This window comes from Hyperolius riggenbachi, chromosome 1, assembly GCF_040937935.1.
Source record: "Hyperolius riggenbachi isolate aHypRig1 chromosome 1, aHypRig1.pri, whole genome shotgun sequence".
Taxonomy (NCBI): Eukaryota; Metazoa; Chordata; class Amphibia; order Anura; family Hyperoliidae; genus Hyperolius; species Hyperolius riggenbachi.
Genome location: NC_090646.1, coordinates 631566415 through 631586939, shown reverse-complemented (window position 1 = coordinate 631586939; position 20525 = coordinate 631566415). Strand labels below are relative to the sequence as shown.

The window sequence follows — 20525 nt, the reverse complement described above, 5'->3', positions numbered from 1 at the left end:
AGGCTAGGCAGGGTATGCAGAGTGGAAGGCAGGAAAGGCAGGGATCTTCTATAGTTACCTGTCTGGATCGGCTTCTTCTTCCTCCACTGCAGTGGCGATGTAATTCCGACATGACTTCTCAGTTCCGATCATATGACATGACATGTTTAGGATCAAAAAGACCATGTCAGTGTTACAGCGCCACCTGGTGATGGAAGAGTCCATCTCAGGGTGGCGCTGTAACGTTGATATGGTCTCCTGGATTCTGGTCATGTCAGGTGATCGGGACCCAGAAGACCTGTCAGAAGTTCAGAGCCACTGGTGGAGAAAGAGAAGAAGCAGTCCGGAACAGTCACATAACTTCTCCCTGCCAAGCATTTGTTTGGCTGCACTAGGTACACCTAATTTGCTGCATGCTTGTTCATGGTCTATGGCTAAAAGCATTAGCGGAAGTGGATCAACAGGACTGCCAAGTAACTGGTATTAAAAGGAAATAAATATGGCAGCCTCCATATGCCTCTCACTTCGGGTGTCCTTTAAGCAGTGGGGAAGGAAGCAGAGGGAGGGGCTAAAACCTCATACACTCTCCATACACTATAGAAAGCAGTAACCATGATGAATGGGAATGATATGTAGCCCCTGGTTACCTGATGCCAGCAGCTATCTGATAAGGGGTGGTCTTCCAGGACTCGGCATCCACTTGCTTGCCATCTGGTAGGGTGACCTTGATGGGCTTGCTTTGCTTTGCTGCCCGCTCTGCCAGTAGAGCATCATGCTCCGCCTTCAGCTTGTTGTACAGCTCAAGCCTCTGGTTGATGTACTCAGGCCATGGCTTCAGCTAAATGGAGACATAACATTTCAATATATATCTTGTATCAGTCATTAATAAAGCGGAATATAACCCAGCATTTCATCTTTGCTCTAAAACATTATTTACAGCATATTATATGCAACCAGCATTTTTTTTTTTACTAGACCAGCATTCGAAGGGTTACACACAGAGCTTGAAAATTCAGTGCAGTAAAAAATGTGGATGCATCCAAAGTTGTAGATAACGTTATCTTGTGTTTATTTAAATGTTTCAAGTGAGGAATATGACACATTCTCTGACTGTGCAGGAGCTGGTGGACACAGACAGAGTCAAAGCATGTCTGCCTTCAATACATAATGAATAAAACAAATTATTGATAAAATGTAAAGTCAGCTCACGAAGCAAAAAAACTCTACTTTGGGGAACTTGTAATTTCTAAATGAATAATAATACTTGTGCACAAATGCAAATATGATAACCGTATGGTATAAAAAAAAGTAGGAAAACGTATGTTTTTATTGAATATTATGTCAACGTTTTAAACCGCTTTAACAGGAACTGTAGTAAAAGTAACAATTGATAAAAATCACTCACTTCTTACAATATTCATTTATAAATTATTTAGCCAGTGTTTGCCCATTGTAAAATCCTTTCGCTCCCTGATTTACATCCTGAAATTTATCACTGGTGGCGGCATCTTTAGTTCTGCCAGGATCAGGGGTAGGCAACCCGCGGCTCCAGAGCCGCATGCGGCTCTTTTTCACCCTTGCCGCGGCTCCGGTAGTGTGTGTGTCAGTGGCTGCAGTGCGCATGTGACGTGCCGCCGGACCGGAGCAGTGCAGGGCTTTGGGCGGCCATTTTCCTGTAGCCCTGCAGTGTAATGCAGGCAGGACGTGACGTCGGGAAGGAAGAGGGTCGTGGGAGTTGCGCGCCACAAGGAGGTCGGGACAGGAGGAGATCGTGACAGGAGGTCTTCTGACTAGCTGAGTAAATGGGTTTTTCTTTTCATATCTGCTGAAGGATTGTGCATATTGGGATCATATCTGCTGAAGGATTGTGCATATTGGGGTCATATCTGCTGACAATTTGTGCATATTGGGGTCATATCTGCTGACAATTTGTGCATATTGGGGTCATATCTGCTAACAATTTGTGCATATTGGGGTCATATCTGCTAACGATTTGTGCATATTGGGGTCATATCTGCTAACAATTTGTGCATATTGGGGTCATATCTGCTGAAGGATTGTGCATATTGGGGTCATATCTGCTAACAATTTGTGCATATTGGGGTCATATCTGATCCTGTATATAGCATTAAGGTAAGAAACAATATATGCAGTGTTAGATTTGTTTTATAATTGTTTTGCGGCTCCCAGTATTTTTCTCTTTTCGGAAACGGGTCCAAGTGGCTCTTTATGTCTTAAAGGTTGCAGACCCCTGTGCCAGGTGATCTGTACAGAATGTTCATTTACTGAGAGTTCTATGCACAGAGGGAGATGCTGCTTGCTTGGCAGTTGAAAAAAGCAGTTATTTCCCAAAATGCAATGAGGCTCACAGACAAACTGTCAGGACCATGGTCATGACATCACACTGTGGGAGGGGTTTCACCAAAATATCAGCCATACAGACCCCCCTGATGCTCTATTCGAGAAAAAGGGAAAGATTTCTTGTGGGAAATGGGGTTTCAGCTACTGATTGTAATGAAGTTCAAACCTGTTCCACTACTGACAGTGACTAAGCCAGCAAAACCCAGCCCAGCAGTGATAGCTGTGTGTGCCAATATTTACCTGAATAGTAAAAAAATACTTTGTCCTGCCAGCAGTTAGGTAATCAGAGGTCTGTCAGCGTAAATAATCACAGGAAGCGAAACAGGAAAAAAGGGCGCAGGAGTCCGTGCGGAAAAAAGGGCATTGCCATTACTGCTCATTATAAGAGCCACGATTTGAGCCAAAGAAGTCTGAAGCAGCACGGTAAAACTGCAATGAGGCATGCCAATATGCAAACTGCAGCATTGCACAGCGGGGGCAATGCTGCAATTTGCATATCGGCATGTCTTGGCACCCGTGATTTTATCGGGCACATCTGGGTGCCCAAACATACTTTCTTTGCCACAAATTGTGGTTTAGCGGAGGAAGGGGGGGGGGGGGGGTAGGGGTTAAACATTAGGCACCACCTGGGGGGGGTTAAGGGTTAGGCATCGGTAGAGGTAGAGGGAGGGTTCTAGGGTTCAGAGTGACAGCAGGGTTAGGTTAAGACATAGAAAAATATGTAAAGATTAACAATATTTTGATATTGGAATGAAGTAGCAGAATCTCTGTAATGTTACCGATACTCTACTAACAGAAATCCCCCCCCCCCCCCCCCGCTTTTTTTTCCACGCGCCTTTTTTACATGAACATCACAGGAAGAAAGCAGACCGAGACCAACAGGAGAACTCAGGAAGCAACTTAATTGACCACTATTGATTAACATATGTTTTTTCAATTGCGATAGTAAATGTTTGGAAAGTGCTGCTAAGTACTGGTGTACACATTTCACTGTCAACCTCTTTGTTTACCGTTATCAAAATACTTTCACACTTTACCAACGCCAAAACAGACGCCAGAATGAACCATGAGGGGAGGGGGAATTCTCCTCACACTTTATTTGTTAACCCTGTGTGTTACTGTCTGTGAGAGAGAAAGCTCTCAGCAGCTGCTGTTTTCTGTGTCTCAGAGGAAATGTAACTTGGTATAAACATTTGTAATTGTCTGTGAAACCACAGCTTTTCATACTTTTTTTCCTTTCAGAGAAAAATGCTGTAGCCTGATATGCAACACAGGTTGTGCATTAAAGCAGACACCCCTTCTGCAATTGATTTGTCCAAATAGAGCTGAATCCTGCACACAATGAATTGAAGATTTTGCCTGATATTTAACATGAAAAGTAGAAGATGTTTACACTGCCACTTACAAATTATTTGTACATTGCCACTTAGACTATCTTTGTTCTTTTAAAGAGAACCTGAAGAGTGCATTATGTGGTGGCTACCATATTTTACTTTTAAGCAATACCACTTACCTGAAACGAGCATGCAGCTTATCTTGATCTGCATGCTTGTTCAGGATCTATGCCTAAAAGTATTAGGATCAGCCGGAAAACCAGGGAATTTGCATTGTTTAAAAGGATATAAATATATCAGCTCCTATATCCCTCGTCCTTCAGGTGTGTTTAAGCAGACAACTACAGTTAAACTAAATTCAGAACTTAAAGCGGAACTAACCTCAGAACTTCTATACTGAAGAATATTAAAAATGTCATTTGTTAGAGACTCGGTAACAAAATTTTCAGCCATATTTCCTCTATCCTATAAGTTACTATACTTGTTCTAATGTGGTCTGTTACTGCAGCCTTTCCTAGTTGCACAGTGGCTGTATTATCTATGTTATCTAATCTAATCTCCTTTCTTTTGCTGGCTTTGTCGGCTCAGGCAGGAATGTGCTGCTCTGCTGTGATAGGTAGAAGTTATACACACCCTCTCCACGCCCCCTCAAGGCTCTGTATGAGTGACAGACTGAGCTTCTCTCAGCCTATCACACTCTGGTTAGCAGCCATGTTTTTTGTTTGTAAACACAGCCTAAAACTGTTAATTACAAGCCAGGATTACAGCAGGGAATGGCAAAATCAGCAAAGAGGGGCCCAGGAGAACATAATGAATAGAATGGTAAATATTAATTTGCAGATTATTTTTATTGTAAGAATTTTAGAGTACAGATTCTCGGGGCTTGATAGCGGTGAGGCTCATACAATTTTTCAGGGGAACAGGTACTTTTTGTGACGTTAGTCAAAACTGTACAAACCTGTTAAGACCCTAAGGCCTACCGAGCACATTACTGGGGATATAGACAATAGATTTTTTGCGCGGGTCATCAGCGCAAGTTTTTGTCAGGCCCAGCTTAAACAGACTCTGAAGCGAGAATAAATCTCGCTTCAGAGCTTATAGTTAGCAGGGGCACATGTGCCCCTTCTAAACCGCCGTAATAGCGCCGCTAAACGGGGGTCCCTTGACCCCCAAACCCTCCACTGCGACACTTGGTCACAGACTTGGTCGCTCCTGGAGGCAGGGCTAACGGCTGCAGCCCTGCCTCCAGTCGCGTCTATCAGCGGCGGCTCTCAGCCTCTCCCCGACCCCTCTCAGTAAAGGAAGGCCGAGAGGGGCGGGGGAGAGGCGGAGATACGCGCTGACAGACGCGCGTGGGGCAGGGCTGCGGCGGTTAGCCCTGCCCCAACCAGGAAGCGCTCGCCCGCATTACGGAGGGGATTTGGGGGATCAGGGACCCAGTTAAGCCGCGGGATAGCGGCGGTTTAGCAGGGGCACATGTGCCCCTGCTATCTATGAGGTCTGAAGCGAGATTTATTCTTTATTCTACTTATACTGACAACAACGACCTCTTGTACTTTTTAAACTTTGCATTTTGAAGCCCTGTTTTTTATCGCTTTGTGATTGGAACGCAATGCCCGCGATTGCACATTATCTGTGTGTGCATTGCACTACTGACCCCATTCACTACAGTGGATCGGGCCATCGCTTTGCCGAAAAATGCATGCAGTAGTGCAATAATGCATCGTGGTTCTGCGCAACGCATGTAGTCTAACCATTGCACTCTGACAGTGTACTCTATGTACTTCTGACTTTCTTGTGTGTCGCACATCGTATGCGTTGCCAAAATGCGCACTGCAACAAGTATAATGTGAATGAGGCCTAAAAGTACAGTCAAACCTCTGTGCTGTAAACTAGACTGTGGGATGGGAGCCAGCAACATTAGCAATGCAGATGCAGAGATTGCTGCAGCATAGAAACAAGTCCAAGTTCCTCTTTGTGAAAGCAGTGACATCCCGTTTCTCTAACCGCATACATATCAGCTTGTCTCCAGTCACACAACCCCAACTTATCATGCTACAAAGACTCCCTTACTGTGGACATGCACCCAGCTGTTTATTGAGTTAAAGTGTACCAGAGACAACAACAACAAATAACATTTGTAAAGCGCTTTTCTCCCGCAGGGCTCAGACAAATAATTGGTTGACTGGTACATCGTGGCACAGAGGAACAATTCTATAAGTCTGGAAATGCCAGGCTAAACAGGTGGCTTTTCAGTCTGCATTTGAATAGCTCCAGGGATGGGGCTGTCTTTACTGGGTATGGTAGGGAGTTCCAAAGAGTAGGGGCAGCATGACAGAAAGCTCTGTCTCCAAAGGTTTTGAGGTTCACTCTGGGAGTTTAGATTTGCTTTAAATGATACAGAAATAAATGAATATTTATTGCTCTACTGCGCAGGCAACTTGCGCCTGAGCTGGAGAGGTAAATATTTACATGGCCACCGTTCGGAGGGGCCCAGCGAGACCAGCGTGGGACGGAGAAGGACAAGGGAAGCCTCAATCGGATCCAGAGGCTTCCCCCTCCCGAGGTAAGTACCCCCCCCCCCCCCGGGACACTTTTTATGTTACAGGTTTCGTTTAAAGATGAACTGTAGGGAAAATAACACTGAATAAAATTGCTTATCTTTTACAATATTAATTTACAGATTATTTAGTCAGTGTAAAATCTTTCCTCTCCCTGATTTACATTCTGAAAAGTATCACTGGTGTAACCGCTTAGTTCTGCCAGGTGATCTGTACAGAATGTTCGTTACTGAGAGTTCTATGCACAGAGGGAGATACTGCTTGCTTGCAGTTGGAAAAAGACGTTATATTCCCACAATGCAATGAGGTTCACAGACAAACTGTCAGGACCATGGTGATGACATCACACTGTGGGAGGGGTTTCGCAAAAATATCAGCCATACAGACCCCCCCCCCCCCCCCCCCTGATGATCTATTTGAGAAAAGGTACAGATTTCTCGTGGGAAAGGGGGGGTATTGGCTGCTGATGGAAGAGAAGTTTAATTCTGGGTTAAAGTTCTTATTTAAGGCACGATCCACATTTGTAGAAACCACTTGTGTTTTTTCAGCATCCAAAATTGTACAACAATGCAAGTCAGTGGGATGACCCACACAAAAAAACCCAAGGCACCCTACAGCATAATGTTGCACACAGTCTGCGTGTGATTCCCGCAGCAGTCAAAAAAGGAAACAACCAGCACATCAAGCTATAAAATGCTAAATAAATTTGTATTCAAAAAGTAGCACAAAAATACATAAGAATGCATGAAGCTGATACAATGGAATACAGCAAATGTATAGTGGTCACTAAGTACAAAATCACATGTACACTGCATATCAACAAAGCAGTAATCACAATGTGCTGGTCGCTTCCTTTTTTGATGGTATGTGTAAGGTTCTCAGGGCCTGGTTTACTTGACTTAGCACCCTTATGTTGCAAACAGCTTGCTAACCATCTATAGCATGTGCACACCTTTTTGTAATTTGATTCCGATAGCAGAACATCAGCTGTTGTCAGCTGTTCTGTTAGTGAGGTACGCAATAAAACCAGCATTATACACGAAAAATCATCCAAGGAAATCCGCTGTCATTTTCCCCCGATATACGGTAACTGTGGGCCCAGCCTAAAAGTATATATTTATTATTTCTTAGAAAACTCATAAAAAAAATGCATGGACAGGATACCTCTGGCCGCCCTCCATCAGCGGAACCATCCTTGCCCTTCTTCTTGCCGCCTTCCTTCTGCTTTCCTCCTTCTGGATGGGGCTAAAAGGTGAAAAGGAAGACAGATGTCAGATGCTTCAGGCATGGTATACACTGGATATACTGCTTATCTATTGCCAGCCAGATACTGTGCTACTGAATGTAGCATCACTTCCCCTGCAGCGCTAAACACACCGCTGCATGCATTTTTATCATAGAATCTTTGTGGAAAGTTGCCAGGCAACTGGTGTTTTAATACATAACCCTCCGTAACCCTCTCACTTTCGTTGTTCACAGCAGTAATCTGAAGCTTGCTTCTATTTCCTTGGGGATTCCTGAACTCCAATAGTGTAGACTGCATTACACTAGAAAGCAGAGAACCAGTTAAAGGACAATTGAAGTGAGAGGTATATGAAGACTGTCATATGTATTTCCTTTAAGTAATACCAGTTGCCTGGTAGTCCCCCTGATCCTCTGCCTCTAATACTTTCAGCCGTAGACCCTGAACAAGCATTCAGCAGATCAGGCGTTTCTGACATTGTCAGATCTGACAAGATTAGCTGCATACTTGTTTCTGGTGTGATTCAAACACTACTGCAGCCAAATAGATCAGCAGGACTACCAGGCAACTATTATTGTTTAAAAGGAAAGAAATATGGCAGACTCCATATTCTTCTCACTTCAGTTGTCCTTTTAAGAACAGTGGTATCCCCCAATGATATGCAAGAACCAAGCATCTCTCCAGCCAAAATGTGCCCCTGGCTTTTGTCATGTAAGCTGTGTCGGAAGCTGATAGGCTGGGCAGGTGAACTGTATGAGATTTGAGGCTGGTAACAGTAGCGTTATTTTTTCTTGGCCCAGTAGACTCCAAATGTAAAAAAAATATTATTCAGTAGAAACAAAGTGCCAACCCGACACCTTGTACATGGAAAATGTTACTGATGAAAGAAACAGGAACTGTTATAAGGTAAACATTGACACATAATGCTAACAGCATCTCACAGAGTCAATAGAAAGCGATTCTCCAAGCTACAGCTTTCTGATCCTTAACAGCATGTATTGGTACAGTGCAAGCAAGCAAGTTTCATAAGAGACCTAAAGCTGGGGAATATACAGATAACGTCTCTGAGGAAAGTTGTGTATTGTTCCATCCCTCCTAAGACTTGCTACACTCCCAATCGACAAACAACTTGACAAAAATCATCAGAACCTCTTTTGAAACCAATTGGAAACAAAGAAAAACGTCTTTCTAGTCGTAAGGAATCAGATGCGGTAGCAAATATCAAATCAAACCTCCTGCTCGCACCCATTCTCTGTTGGGGTACCTCAAGGTCTGTTCCCTGGACCCCTTCTCTTCTCCATCTACACTTATGATCTTGGGCAACTTATCAGCTGTTTTTGTTTTTAGTATCACCTTTATGCTGACAACACCCAAATCTATCTCTCAGCTCCTGATTTAACTATGCTAACAACTCGGATCCTCGACTGTCTCAACCCTATGCAGTGTTCTCCCCAGGCTCTTTTAGCCGGGTGCTGCACCCGGCTAGTTTTGGTGAGCACCCGGCTGTCATCGGCTCACGTTCTCCTCTGCCGTATGCAGAGAAGCGCCGGCCCTGCATTCTGTTATCATGCCCCACCCGGCTACTTTTTCATGCCACCCAGCTGGAAATAGTTTCTGGGGAGAACACTGCAATGTTCTTCTTCATAGTCTTCCCACTTTACAAAATGCAACATAGACAAAGCTGACAGTTTTTTTCTACTACTTGATTTGCCTAACTCCCCTGCCTGACACACCAATCAATGTTCACAACACAACTCCTGTCCCTCAGGCCCAAGTTTAGGTGTACACTAGACTCGACTTTCTCGTTTAAACTGCACATGGAATATCTGCCTCCTGCCACCTCCACATAAAGAACATTTCCCGCATTCACCCCTTTCTGACCCAGGAAGCAGCCAAATCTCTTGTGCAAGCCCCGATTGTCTCACAGATGGTTTACTGCAAATGTCCCATCTAGTTTGATCGTCTTTTCATGTCGAGTTACAGATTTCCAGCAGATTCGATCAGAGTGATTGAATTCGCTGTGAAAAATAAATGCATGTATGGCCCTGCTTTACACACTTTCTGCATATTTCTGATTAACAAGAGTAAAAATGTTACATAGCAATATGAAAATATCATAAGCATTTTAACATTGCCTTAGGTCCATGTTAAACAGCAAATGCTATACAACACAGTGTTAAAGAGGAACTCCAGTGAAAATAATGTAATAAAAAAAGTGCTTCATTTTTACAATAATTCTGTATAAATGATTTAGTCAGTGTTTGTCCATTGTAAAATCTTTCCTCTCCCTGATTTACATTCTGACATTCTTTACATGGCAACATTTTTAATGCTGGCAGGTGATGTCTGTAGAAGGAGATGATGCATTTTTGTCAGTTGGCAACAGCTGTTATTTCCCACCATGCAGTGAGGTTCACAGACAGGAAATTGTCAGGACCATGGTCCTGACATCACACTGTGGGAGGAGTTTCACCACAATATCAGCCATACAGAGCTCCCTGATGATCCGTTTGAGAAAAGGAAAAGATTTCTCATGACAAAGGGGGTGTCAGCTACTAATTGGGATGAAGTTCAATTCTTGGTTACGGTACTGGCTGGGTGGTGTAATGGTTAAGGGCTCTGCCTCTGACACAGGAGACCTGGGTTCGAATCTCGGCTCTGCCTGTTCAGTAAGCCAGCGCCTATTCAGTGAGGAGACCCTGGGCAAGTCTCCCTAACACTGCTACTGCCTATAGAGCGCGCCCTAGTGGCTGCTGCTCTGGCGCTTTGAGTCCGCCCGGAGAAAAGCGCGATATAAATGTTATTTGTCTTGTCTTTAACTTACCCTAAAACTCATGGCTGGCTGGTAAGAGACCATCATAACAATGGACTAACAGAAGTGGGAGGAAGCAGGGTCATAGTCACTGATGGAACTTTATCTGCATGTTAGTGTGCTCCAACTTTAGGAAAGTTCCAGTTTAACAAAACAAAAATTTACATGAGCAGAACTAGATTAAATTAGGAGAACTAAAGTGAGAGGGATATGGAAGATGCTATATTTAAATAAACTTTTAAACAATTCGAGTTGCCTGGCTGTCCTGCTGATCCTCTGCCTTTAGCCATAGACCCTGAACAAGCATGCAGCATTTTGTCAAATCTGACAAGATTAACTGCTTGCTTGTTTCTGGTGTACTTCAGACACTTCTGCAGCCAAACAGATCAGCAGGACAGCCAGGCAACTAGTATTGTTTAAAAGGAAATAAATATGGCAGCCTCCATATCCTTCTCACTTCAGTTGTCCTTTAATAATCAGCTGGTTGCAATGTTATGTTGCGGACTCTGTGTTTGCAAGCAAATCATAATGTACACAATTTGAACATAAAAAACGAGGGAAGGGGGTACCAAATGCTTGGAATGCATTTTAAAAAGGTACACACCCGATTGGCCATCCAATTCAATAGTTTTGTTCGTAACAGATGAAAATTGATGCCACAACAAGCATGCCCAATTGATGATTCGACTGATTTCGGCCTGAAATAGATCAAATAAGTCAATCGGACCAGGACTGTGGAGTCGGTACAAAAATCATCCGACTTCTCAGTTTATGAAACCACCGACTTCGACTCCAGGTACCAATTGCTCTGACTCTTACAAAGGCGGTCCGCTACATCTTTACTGGGTGGAGGGGATGACTTGTAGAAAGCATAATTTATATATATAGTGCCTCAACCTTCAAGCAAGAAGAAGTAGCGCCATGCCCCCAGGGCCGGTCCAAGCAAGAAGTAGTGCCCTGCCCTCAGGGGCGGTCCTACACTTGCCGCCGAGCTTGAGGGGGTATTGGGCACAGCGGCGGGGAGGGGGTGGGGGTCGGACCCCCCCCCCCTCACCTGGGTTCCCCATCTGCGCTCCCGCTGTAGCTTAAGTTCAGCAGCAGCCGCCACTATTAGTAAGAGGCAGCGGGCGGGGATGACTCACCTCTTCCGCATTCCAGCGTGCGTTCAATTATCGTCACTTCCTGCAATGCCACCCACTTACAATACAGTGGGCAGCATTGCAGGAAGTGACGACAGTGGAACGCATGCTGGAACGCGGAAGAGGTGAGTCATCCCCTCTCACTGCCTCTTACTAATAGCAACGGTGGCTGCTGCTGAGCTTAGGCTGGAGATGGAACGCAGATGGGGGACCCAGGTGAGGGAGGGGGGGTCCGACCCCCCCCCCCCCCGGTGTGCCCAATACCCCCTTTCTGCCCGCTACCCTCTTATGCGGCGTATGCTACGTCGCGGGTCCGCTAGTCACATATATTTTGGTCAGTGCTGTGCAGAAATGTTATGGTTCCTCTGCGAAGGTGAAATGGAGGGTTGTGCTGTATATGTTGCTACAGTGATCGTGTGTGTATAGGTGAGATTCTACTGCAGGCTTTTGTAGGCCATTGGCTTCCATATGACTTGCTATCTTGAGGTCACAATATCTGCACTGTGTTGGTGGCATAGTAATAATGGCAGTATTTGTATAGCGCCTTTCTCCTGTCGGACTCAAAGCGCTTGCGAGGCAGCCACTAGAGCGCACTCAGTAGGCAGTAGCAGTGTTGGGGAGTGAAGCCCAAAGACTTCTTACTGAATTACTGGCTTACTGAACAGGCAGAGCCGAGATTCGAACCCAGGTCTCCTGTGTCAGAGGCAGAGCCCTTAACCAGTACACCATCCAGCCACTGCCATAGTAGCTGCACATGCTGTGTTGGGGTGATACTATCTGCCCTTGTTGTGCTGGGGGCATACTATCTGCACATGCCGTATTGGTGGCATAACTGCCCTTGCTGAGTTTGGGGGGGGGGGGGGGGGGATACAATCTGCACATGCAGTGTTGGGGGGCATACGATCTGCACATGCTGTGTTGGGGGGTATACGATCTGCACATGCTGTGTTGGGGGCATAACATCTGCTCTGGTTAAATGGGAAACATGAGGGCTGTCCATGTTAACATGCACTGTCTACAATACCTAGGCTCAATGTTATGTTTTTCTACATCATTTCATGCATACTCCGGCCCCCCAGCAGTCTGAAGTATGCTGACCCCGGCCCTTGACTGAAAGTTTGGGGACTCCTGCTTTAGTCTAATTTTTACAAAGGCGATGGATTTGGATCAAAAATCATCCGACACCTCAGTTTATTGAAACCACCAACTCCAGGTCACCAAAATTGCTACGACTCCACAGCCCTGGATCGGCCATGCTGGAGAGATCTTAGTGGAAATTGCATGATTGCGTGAATGGTGGTAATGGTGACGAACGCGATAGACGCTTCCTGTCTGAGTGTGCCTCAAGTGTAAATGGATTTCATTGCCAGGATGATTCCTGATAGATTTCATGCTCGAACCTAACAGGAATGGGCAGGCAACATATAGATCAGAGAGAGATCTGTCTCTTGGTTGATCTGCCCATACATCACTAGATATATGGGCACCTTTACATTACTACTGTGCAGGTCAAATAGATTCCACATGTCTCTAAGTAGTGTTGATCAACTGACATTTCACAATTAAGCATGATTGATTCCCAGTGAGGTTTTTACATTATTTTGCAGATGTCAATGATTAGCCCAAGCAGGGTCCCAAAAGGCTCTCTACCCACTGGACATCTTAAGGGGCCCATGCACTGGTCGATTTTAGCCATCGATCGATTCTATGGAATTGATCAACAATTGATTCTATCAAATATATTGATTGATCGATTTGCAGCCGATTTCAATCGATTTGATCTGACAGGATGGAAAATCTAGGTCGATCTGCTACTGGCAGCAGATCGATGGCCCATAAAGTTGTATTAGATCTAATGGTCCAATAATGCATTTAGATCTATAATAGATTCTGAAATCTATTGGAAATCGATTCCTAGTGTGTGGCACACATCAGATAGATTCCTGTCAGATTCTACTTGACAGACATCTGACAAATCTATCTGATGGTTGAATCTGCTGCAAATCGGTAAGAGTATGGCCACCTTTCTCCAAGCCCTATTAGCCGGGTGCTCCTCCCGGCTTATTCTGGTAAGCACCTGACTATCATTGTCATGGCTCTCTTATCAGAGCAGCACATACAGAGGAGGTGTGGCCAGCCAACAGAGCAGTAATAACTAAGGGGTGGGATCACACACTCACAGCTCTCTGGTCCCACATGTCAGAAGCCGATCAGGAGAGAGTGTGAGAAACATTTGGCTCTATTCATAAAACCTTACCGCAAGTTTTCCGCTCAAAACAGCGGATTTTCCCGTCCATTTAGCAAAGTGGGCATTCATAAAAGCTGTTCCCGCATGAAAATCTACAATCCCCCAGCAGAGCGAGAAATTTCCGCCTTCTCCAGTGTTTTTCTAGATTTATCTAGAAAAAAGTAACAAAATGGCCATTCATAAAGATTAGAGGAAGCGGTATGTGGACGGGAAATACCGCTTCCTCTGATTTTGCGGATTACATACAAGTGAATGGGACAGACCTCCCAGAGAGAGCAGTGCACGGAGGGACTCTGCCGGCTGAAGTGTTTCCGCATGCCTTCCGACAGCTTACCGCCAGCTTTCAGCGGGAGATCTCTGCTCTTGCATCGCAGCTTTCAAGATTTCTTTGAATGACCACCCAGAAGTGTAAAATACCGCTGCGGTATTTTCCCTCCAGGAGTTTTCTCGCAACAACTTTTTTATGAATAGAGCCCAGAGTCTCCTGTACAGCCCTGCTGCCCCCAAGAGTTTGCTGTCTGAATTATCATCATGCATACCCGAATCATGTAATTCTGACAGCAAACTCTAGGGTGCAGCAGCGCTGTTCACTGGTACACTGGATGATCTTTCTCACACACTCTCCCTCTGCTGCTGACACATGGATTGGAGAGCTGCAAGTGTGTGCATCCCGCCTATTATTATTCACTCCAATCCCGTCTGCCCCCATACCAGAGGAAAGCTTCTCTTGTCTGAGGTGGGAGGACTTGGAGGTCCATCAGCCAGCTCATTTTCTTCAGATAAGGGGTTTTTGTGGCTACACTTATGGATGTGAAGATCATGATGGCCACACTTGTTTTATGGCCTTTGTGAGATGGGCCCCAAGACAGTGAAGAGCACCAAGAGAAGAGATGGGGTGTGAACTTTTTTCGGTTTGGGCTTTGGAGTTGGAGACGAGGAGTCGGAGCAATTTTGGGTACGTGGAGTTGAAGTCTGTGGTTTCCATAAACGAAGGAGTCGGAGTCGGGTGATGTTTGTACCAAATCCACAGCCTAAGTATTAGACTAAAGAGTCGGGAGTCGGAGACAGAGCCATTTTGGGTACCTGGAGTCGGTGGTTTCATAAACTAAGGAGTCCAAGTCAGATGATTTTGTACCGACTCTACAGCCTGGGGAGGGGGTCATTAAAGCTTTGCTGGGGGTCCCCATGAATTGTAGTTATGCCGTTGGACAGCTCCCTCTCGAAACACTATGTTTCAGATAGATTTGTAGTAACAATATGCCCACACTATTTGGCCAATTAGAATGCTTGAAGTTGTAGAATTTGCTGTGATTGGTGAACTGTTCCCTATGGACTTCCTCGCTGGCTCACCTCAACTAGCTTTAAGGGTCGAGACAGGTCATCTTGGCCCCTGACATGAGTGCTGCCATAGACTGTAATGTTATATGGTCTATAGTGGTACAGGGATATATCGAATACCACCAATAATAACATGTCCCCAAAAATTGCTACAATTCGGAGGGGGAATGGTATTTACTATCAGCCCCAACTTTCAGCAGCAGCAGGGTGGACCATCTTTCTGCTCATCCTGCGCCCAACTGACCGCTGACGAGACAATACATACACGTAGGGACACCAGATGGAGGGTCGAGACAGGTCATCTTGGCCCCTGACATGAGTGCTGCCATAGACTGTAATGTTATACGGTCTATAGTGGTACAGGGATATATCGAATACCACCAATAACATGTCCCCAAAAATTGCTACAATTCGGAGGGGGAATGGTATTTACTATCAGCCCCAACTTTCAGCAGCAGCAGGGTGGACCATCTTTCTGCTCATCCTGCGCCCAACTGACCGCTGACGAGACAATACATACACGTAGGGACACCAGATGGAGGGTCGAGACAGGTCATCTTGGCCCCTGACATGAGTGCTGCCATAGACTGTAATGTTATACGGTCTATAGTGGTACAGGGATATATCGAATACCACCAATAATAACATGTCCCCAAAAATTGCTACAATTCGGAGGAGGAATGGTATTTACTATCAGCCCCAACTTTCAGCAGCAGCAGGGTGGACCATCTTTCTGCTCATCCTGCGCCCAACTGACCGCTGACGAGACAATACATACACGTAGGGACACCAGATGGAGCTAGTCTACTTTAGTGGCCCCAGCAGGAAACTTCATAGGGAACCCATGGCCAGGAGCGCTCTGCGCACGACTGCATCGTGAAGCCATGCACAGAGCACTCCTGGCCGTGGGATGTAGGACAAGCGCAGCCAGGCCAGCGCACTAATGCCCAAATCAGAAGAGACTGCCAGGGCATTTAGGTAGCTGTCCAGAGGAGAACGGGGGAAAAGCGGTGGTCATCAGGACACCCTACTGTACATGCCTGCTACCCCCATTTTTCTACACTCTTCAGCTCTGGACAGCATATTGCACTGAGCTCATCCATGTTAGAGACAGAGTACGATACATGTCATTCTGGCGGAGGGGGGTGAAGGTGTGGGATCTACCCAAAGGTCCTTTGCGAGCAACGGTAAATCACGATCTACCCAATAGAAAATAGGCTAGCACCCACTAGACTGTGAGCCCCTTCTGAGGAATAATTAGGGGCATGAATTACACTAAGTACTCCATAAAGTACTTTGAAGCTTTCTATTAACTATGAGTTAATTAATTCACAATTATAATAACAATGTGCTGTAATTCATGCAGATATGCTTCCTGGTGCCATGTATGGGGTGACAGGGTAAGGCTGGCTGGTAGCACTTGCCCCTGTGCCCCCCACCCCTCCTCCTGGACACTCACCTTACTGACACTTAGGTTGTCCATCTGAGCCGCCACCTCCTCTGACATTCCCAGAATCCCAGCAGCGATAATATGAGCAGCACACAGCAGCTGATGCAACCGGTAACAAGACAGTGACAACCTACCCTGCCCTCTCCACTGGGGACCGGCCCCGGCTCACCCCTCAGCCAATAGCAGGGCAGCTTGTGCAAAGCTCCGCCCACAAACAGAGAGGCTTGTCCGGTGTGTGCCAATCAGCATTGCCAGGTTCGGTTGCACGGAGTACACTCTAGCGATATACAGCGCAGCCTGCGTACATCACCCGCCTCGTGCTGAGCGGATGGAGCGTGTCTCGTGACGTCATCGCTAGCCGGGACACGTAATTAGAAGTTCTTCCTGCCCTCAGTTATGGTTTCCTCCTTTCCTCCTGCCAGTAGTTGAAATGAACAACAATACAGAGACGCATCTTATGAAGAGAGGATCTCTATATCTTACCTGGTATCTTCGGTCATACAATCGGGTCAACAACACGGCTTTTTTGGCAGCCAGTCTGTTACTCACATAGCTCCCAACTCTCCCTCTTTTGGAGGGACAGTCTCTCTTTGGAAGCCCTTTCCCTCTTTCCTCCTCATTTGTCCCTCTTTCAGGACTTTGTCCCTCTTTCTATGTAAATTTATATATTTCTCTACTAAAAATGTGTTTGACTCTAAACTTTATTCCCATCCTTTAAATTGATATATTGCTAATTTTAAAATGTAAATATGAAGGAAAATTAACCAGGATAGAAAGGACCGGTGTGGTTTGAATTATAAAACAACATATTTTTCTTATGAAATTTTTATGGTTTGTGTGACTAGGGGTGTGAAGGAGGCGTGATCAGGGGTGTGGCTTAAGTGTCCCTCTTTCTCACCTCAAAAAGTGGCGAGGTATGTACTCATAGTTCCCCACTGGTACTTTTTTCTGAGTGACAGTCCCTGGATGGTGTAATGGTTAAGGGCTCTGCCTCTGACACACGAGACCAGGGTTCGAATCTCGGCTCTGCCTGTTCAGTAAGCCAGCACCAATTCAGTAGGAGACCTTAGGCAAGTCTCCCTAACACTGCTAATGCCTATAGAGCGTGCCCTAGTGGCTGCAGCTCTGGCGCTTTGAGTCCGCCAGGAGAAAAGCGTGATATAAGTGTTATTTGTCTTGTCTTGTCCCTCTTTGGGAGCCCTGTCCCTCTTTCTTCCTCATTTGTCCCTCTTTCGGGTCTGATGTACAGATCGGTGTAAATATATGTATTTTTCTACTGAAAATGTTTTTAAGTTGACTCTATATTCTCATCCTTTACAGGGGCATAAATAGAAATCACTAGGGCCCCCTGCAAAACCTTGGATCGGGTCCCCTCCCGCCAAACCTCAAACCTGCGTGCCCAGACTCCTCAAGCATCACTACAGGACACAGCACTTGGGGAGGGGTACAGGGGCGTAGCTAAGAAGCTGTGGGCCCCGGTGTAAGTTTAGCATTGGGGCCCCCAAGCACTCTATACATAACAATTGATACGGCGCACCAAAACCTGCCAAGGACGACCACAGTGTCAGAGGTGCAAGAAGGGGATGGGAAACTGTATTAATGATCACTACTATTCAAATCAACTATAGAAGTGAATATTATCAGCACTGAACCAATAAAGAGCTAATACTGTGTTTGAGGGGTGGGTCCCTTGGGGCCCCTCTAGCCCAAGGGCCCCGATGTGGTTACCTTTGCACCCACTATTGCTACACCACTGGAGGGGTAGAAAGGCTGGGGGTAGAAAAGAGCTGTACACAAGACACTGCTGAATAGGGATTGTCTACAAATCTTTGTCTGCAAAACTTTGTATGAACCCTTATCAGTGACTGAGCAGATGCAATCATTAAAACAATTGTGCAGAGAGCAGAAAGCTTTTTCTCTCCTTGCCCTTAGTTGTCAATCTCTCTGTGGCTGCATCCCTTGCAGGGTCTATTGTTAGGCCCCTGATCCTTTATATATTTCATTCTTTAAAATGTTATTATAAAATAAAACTAATGATAACAAATAGGAACAGCATGGTCTGAATGATAAAACATCTATTTCTTTTTCATTCTTTGTGATATGCGTGACTAGGGGCGTGGTAGGGGCGTGGTTAGAGTTGTGGCAGATGCTTGTCTTAAAGTGTTCCTCTCAAAGGGAACTTGATTCTGTGGCCTGCTAGGGCTCACTTTCAATTCTTTGGCTCCTGGGGCCACGACGCTGGGAAAGCGTCGATGTGTGTCTCACACAGAGGAGCTGCCAGGGAGAGACAGAGGTGTCCAATGGCAGCTGGGGAAGGCCTGCAGGAACGCCCCCTAGTGGGCCTTTAAGCAGGCAATACCTCTCCTCCCTTCCCCTTTGGAACAATCACGTCACCAATTTTAGGGGGTGATAGCATGGTGATAGAGGGCAGAGAGCAGCGCAGGGGGGACACAGAGGCAAGTCATGCAGCAGGGAACATAACTCTTTGTCCCACCTGATCCACCCCATGTGAGTGAACTTTTTTTTTTAAATTTTGCTGGGTGTATCCTTTAACTCAAAAAGTTGGGAGTTATGCTGTCGCTATTACCACTTTTAATAGAAATGTGGGTACTGAAGACAAGACGAAAAGTTAGATACGTATCTATGGAGTGGGAAGCATCTGGATGGGGGAGGGGGAAGTATCTGGATGGTGCAGGGGGAAGCATCTGGATGGTTCGGAGGCTTCCCCAGTTTCCTACACCTCTCCGTTATTGTGCTGGGACCCTTTTTACGGGGACTCATGTATGAGCATGGCTGCAATTCGCAGGTGTAAGGTACGGACTGCACGATAGCAGGGAGCTGCAAGTGACTCCATGCTACTGAGCAAGCACAAACCCTACTCCTCTGCTCATTGCAGATGTGCACAGTTTTATTTCCGCTTTGCAAATCTCAGTTTTCTATCATTTTAGTAAATCACCCTCCCAGAGTCTACTATGGAATGTGTTGTCACCATATTACTTAGCTGCCTAGCAGTTTCCCCAGGCATAGCTCTCTGGACACTATGCATGTGGAGAAGTGGTCTGAAATGAAAGTGAAAGCTCTGCTGCCATCTTGTGGAAGGTATAAAAATATACAATTTACATCCTTGTACTGCCTTCCTATTCTGCTGCCATCTAGTGACTGAAATAAAGTCATGCAGACTTTAGCCTTATTACTTTGCTGTTCTACTTTTTTATGACTAAGCAAAGGAGGCACCTAGCACTGCTGAGGCTTTTATTGCATCATAAACACCTCAGCTGCGTGCAGTGGATCAAGGTGCACATACCTGGTGGATGTAAAGGTGGTAGGTGCAGGGCAGTAGCTTTGCCTGGTGGTCGTTCTGCTCATAAGCACTTATTTCGAGGCAAGATAGGCCACATAACACCAATCCTTTGCTCACTCCACTAGAAATATTGTAGGACATAAGATTAGACTATGGAAGGGATTCGATTGTGAGCTCCTCTGAGGGCAGTTAGTGACATGACTATGTACTCTGTAATGCGGTGCAGAAGATGTCAGTACTGTATAAACACATAGTAATAATAATTTGGTAGGGATTAGATTGTGAGCTCCTCTGAGAACAATCAGTGGCATGGCTATGTACTCTGTAAAGTGCAGCTCTGAGGACAATCGGTGACATGGCTATGTACGGTACTCTGGAAAGTGCAGCTCTGAGGACAATCCGTGACATGGATGTGTACTCTGTAAAGTGCAGCTCTGAAGACAATCCGTGACATGGCTAAGTACGGTACTCTGTAAAGTGCAGCTCTGAGGACAATCGGTGACATGGCTATGTACGGTACTCTGTAAAGTGCAGCTCTGACAACAATCCGTGACATGGATGTGTACTCTGTAAAGTGCAGCTCTGAGGACAATCGGTGACATGGCTATGTACGGTACTCTGTAAAGTGCAGCTCTGAGGACAATCCGTGACATGGCTATGTACGGTACTCTGTAAAGTGCAGCTCTGAGGACAATCCGTGACATGGCTATGTATGGTACTCTGTAAAGTGCACCTCTGAGGACAATCGGTGACATGGCT

At 45.7% G+C, this 20525-nt stretch overlaps 1 protein-coding gene across 1 annotated transcript in view; it reads right to left on the bottom strand.

Annotated features, from left to right (window-relative positions):
• TARS1 (threonyl-tRNA synthetase 1) overlaps positions 1–16622 on the bottom strand; it is a 71201-nt gene extending 54579 nt beyond the window's left edge. The window contains exons 1-3 of the mRNA XM_068251241.1: positions 16475–16622; positions 7400–7480; positions 627–817 (exon numbers count right to left, since the gene is read on the bottom strand). Coding sequence (XP_068107342.1) covers positions 627–817; positions 7400–7480; positions 16475–16522 — 320 coding nt within the window. The 5' untranslated portion in view covers positions 16523–16622. The remainder of the gene's footprint in view (positions 1–626; positions 818–7399; positions 7481–16474) is intronic.
• Between the last annotated feature and the right edge of the window lie 3903 nt (positions 16623–20525).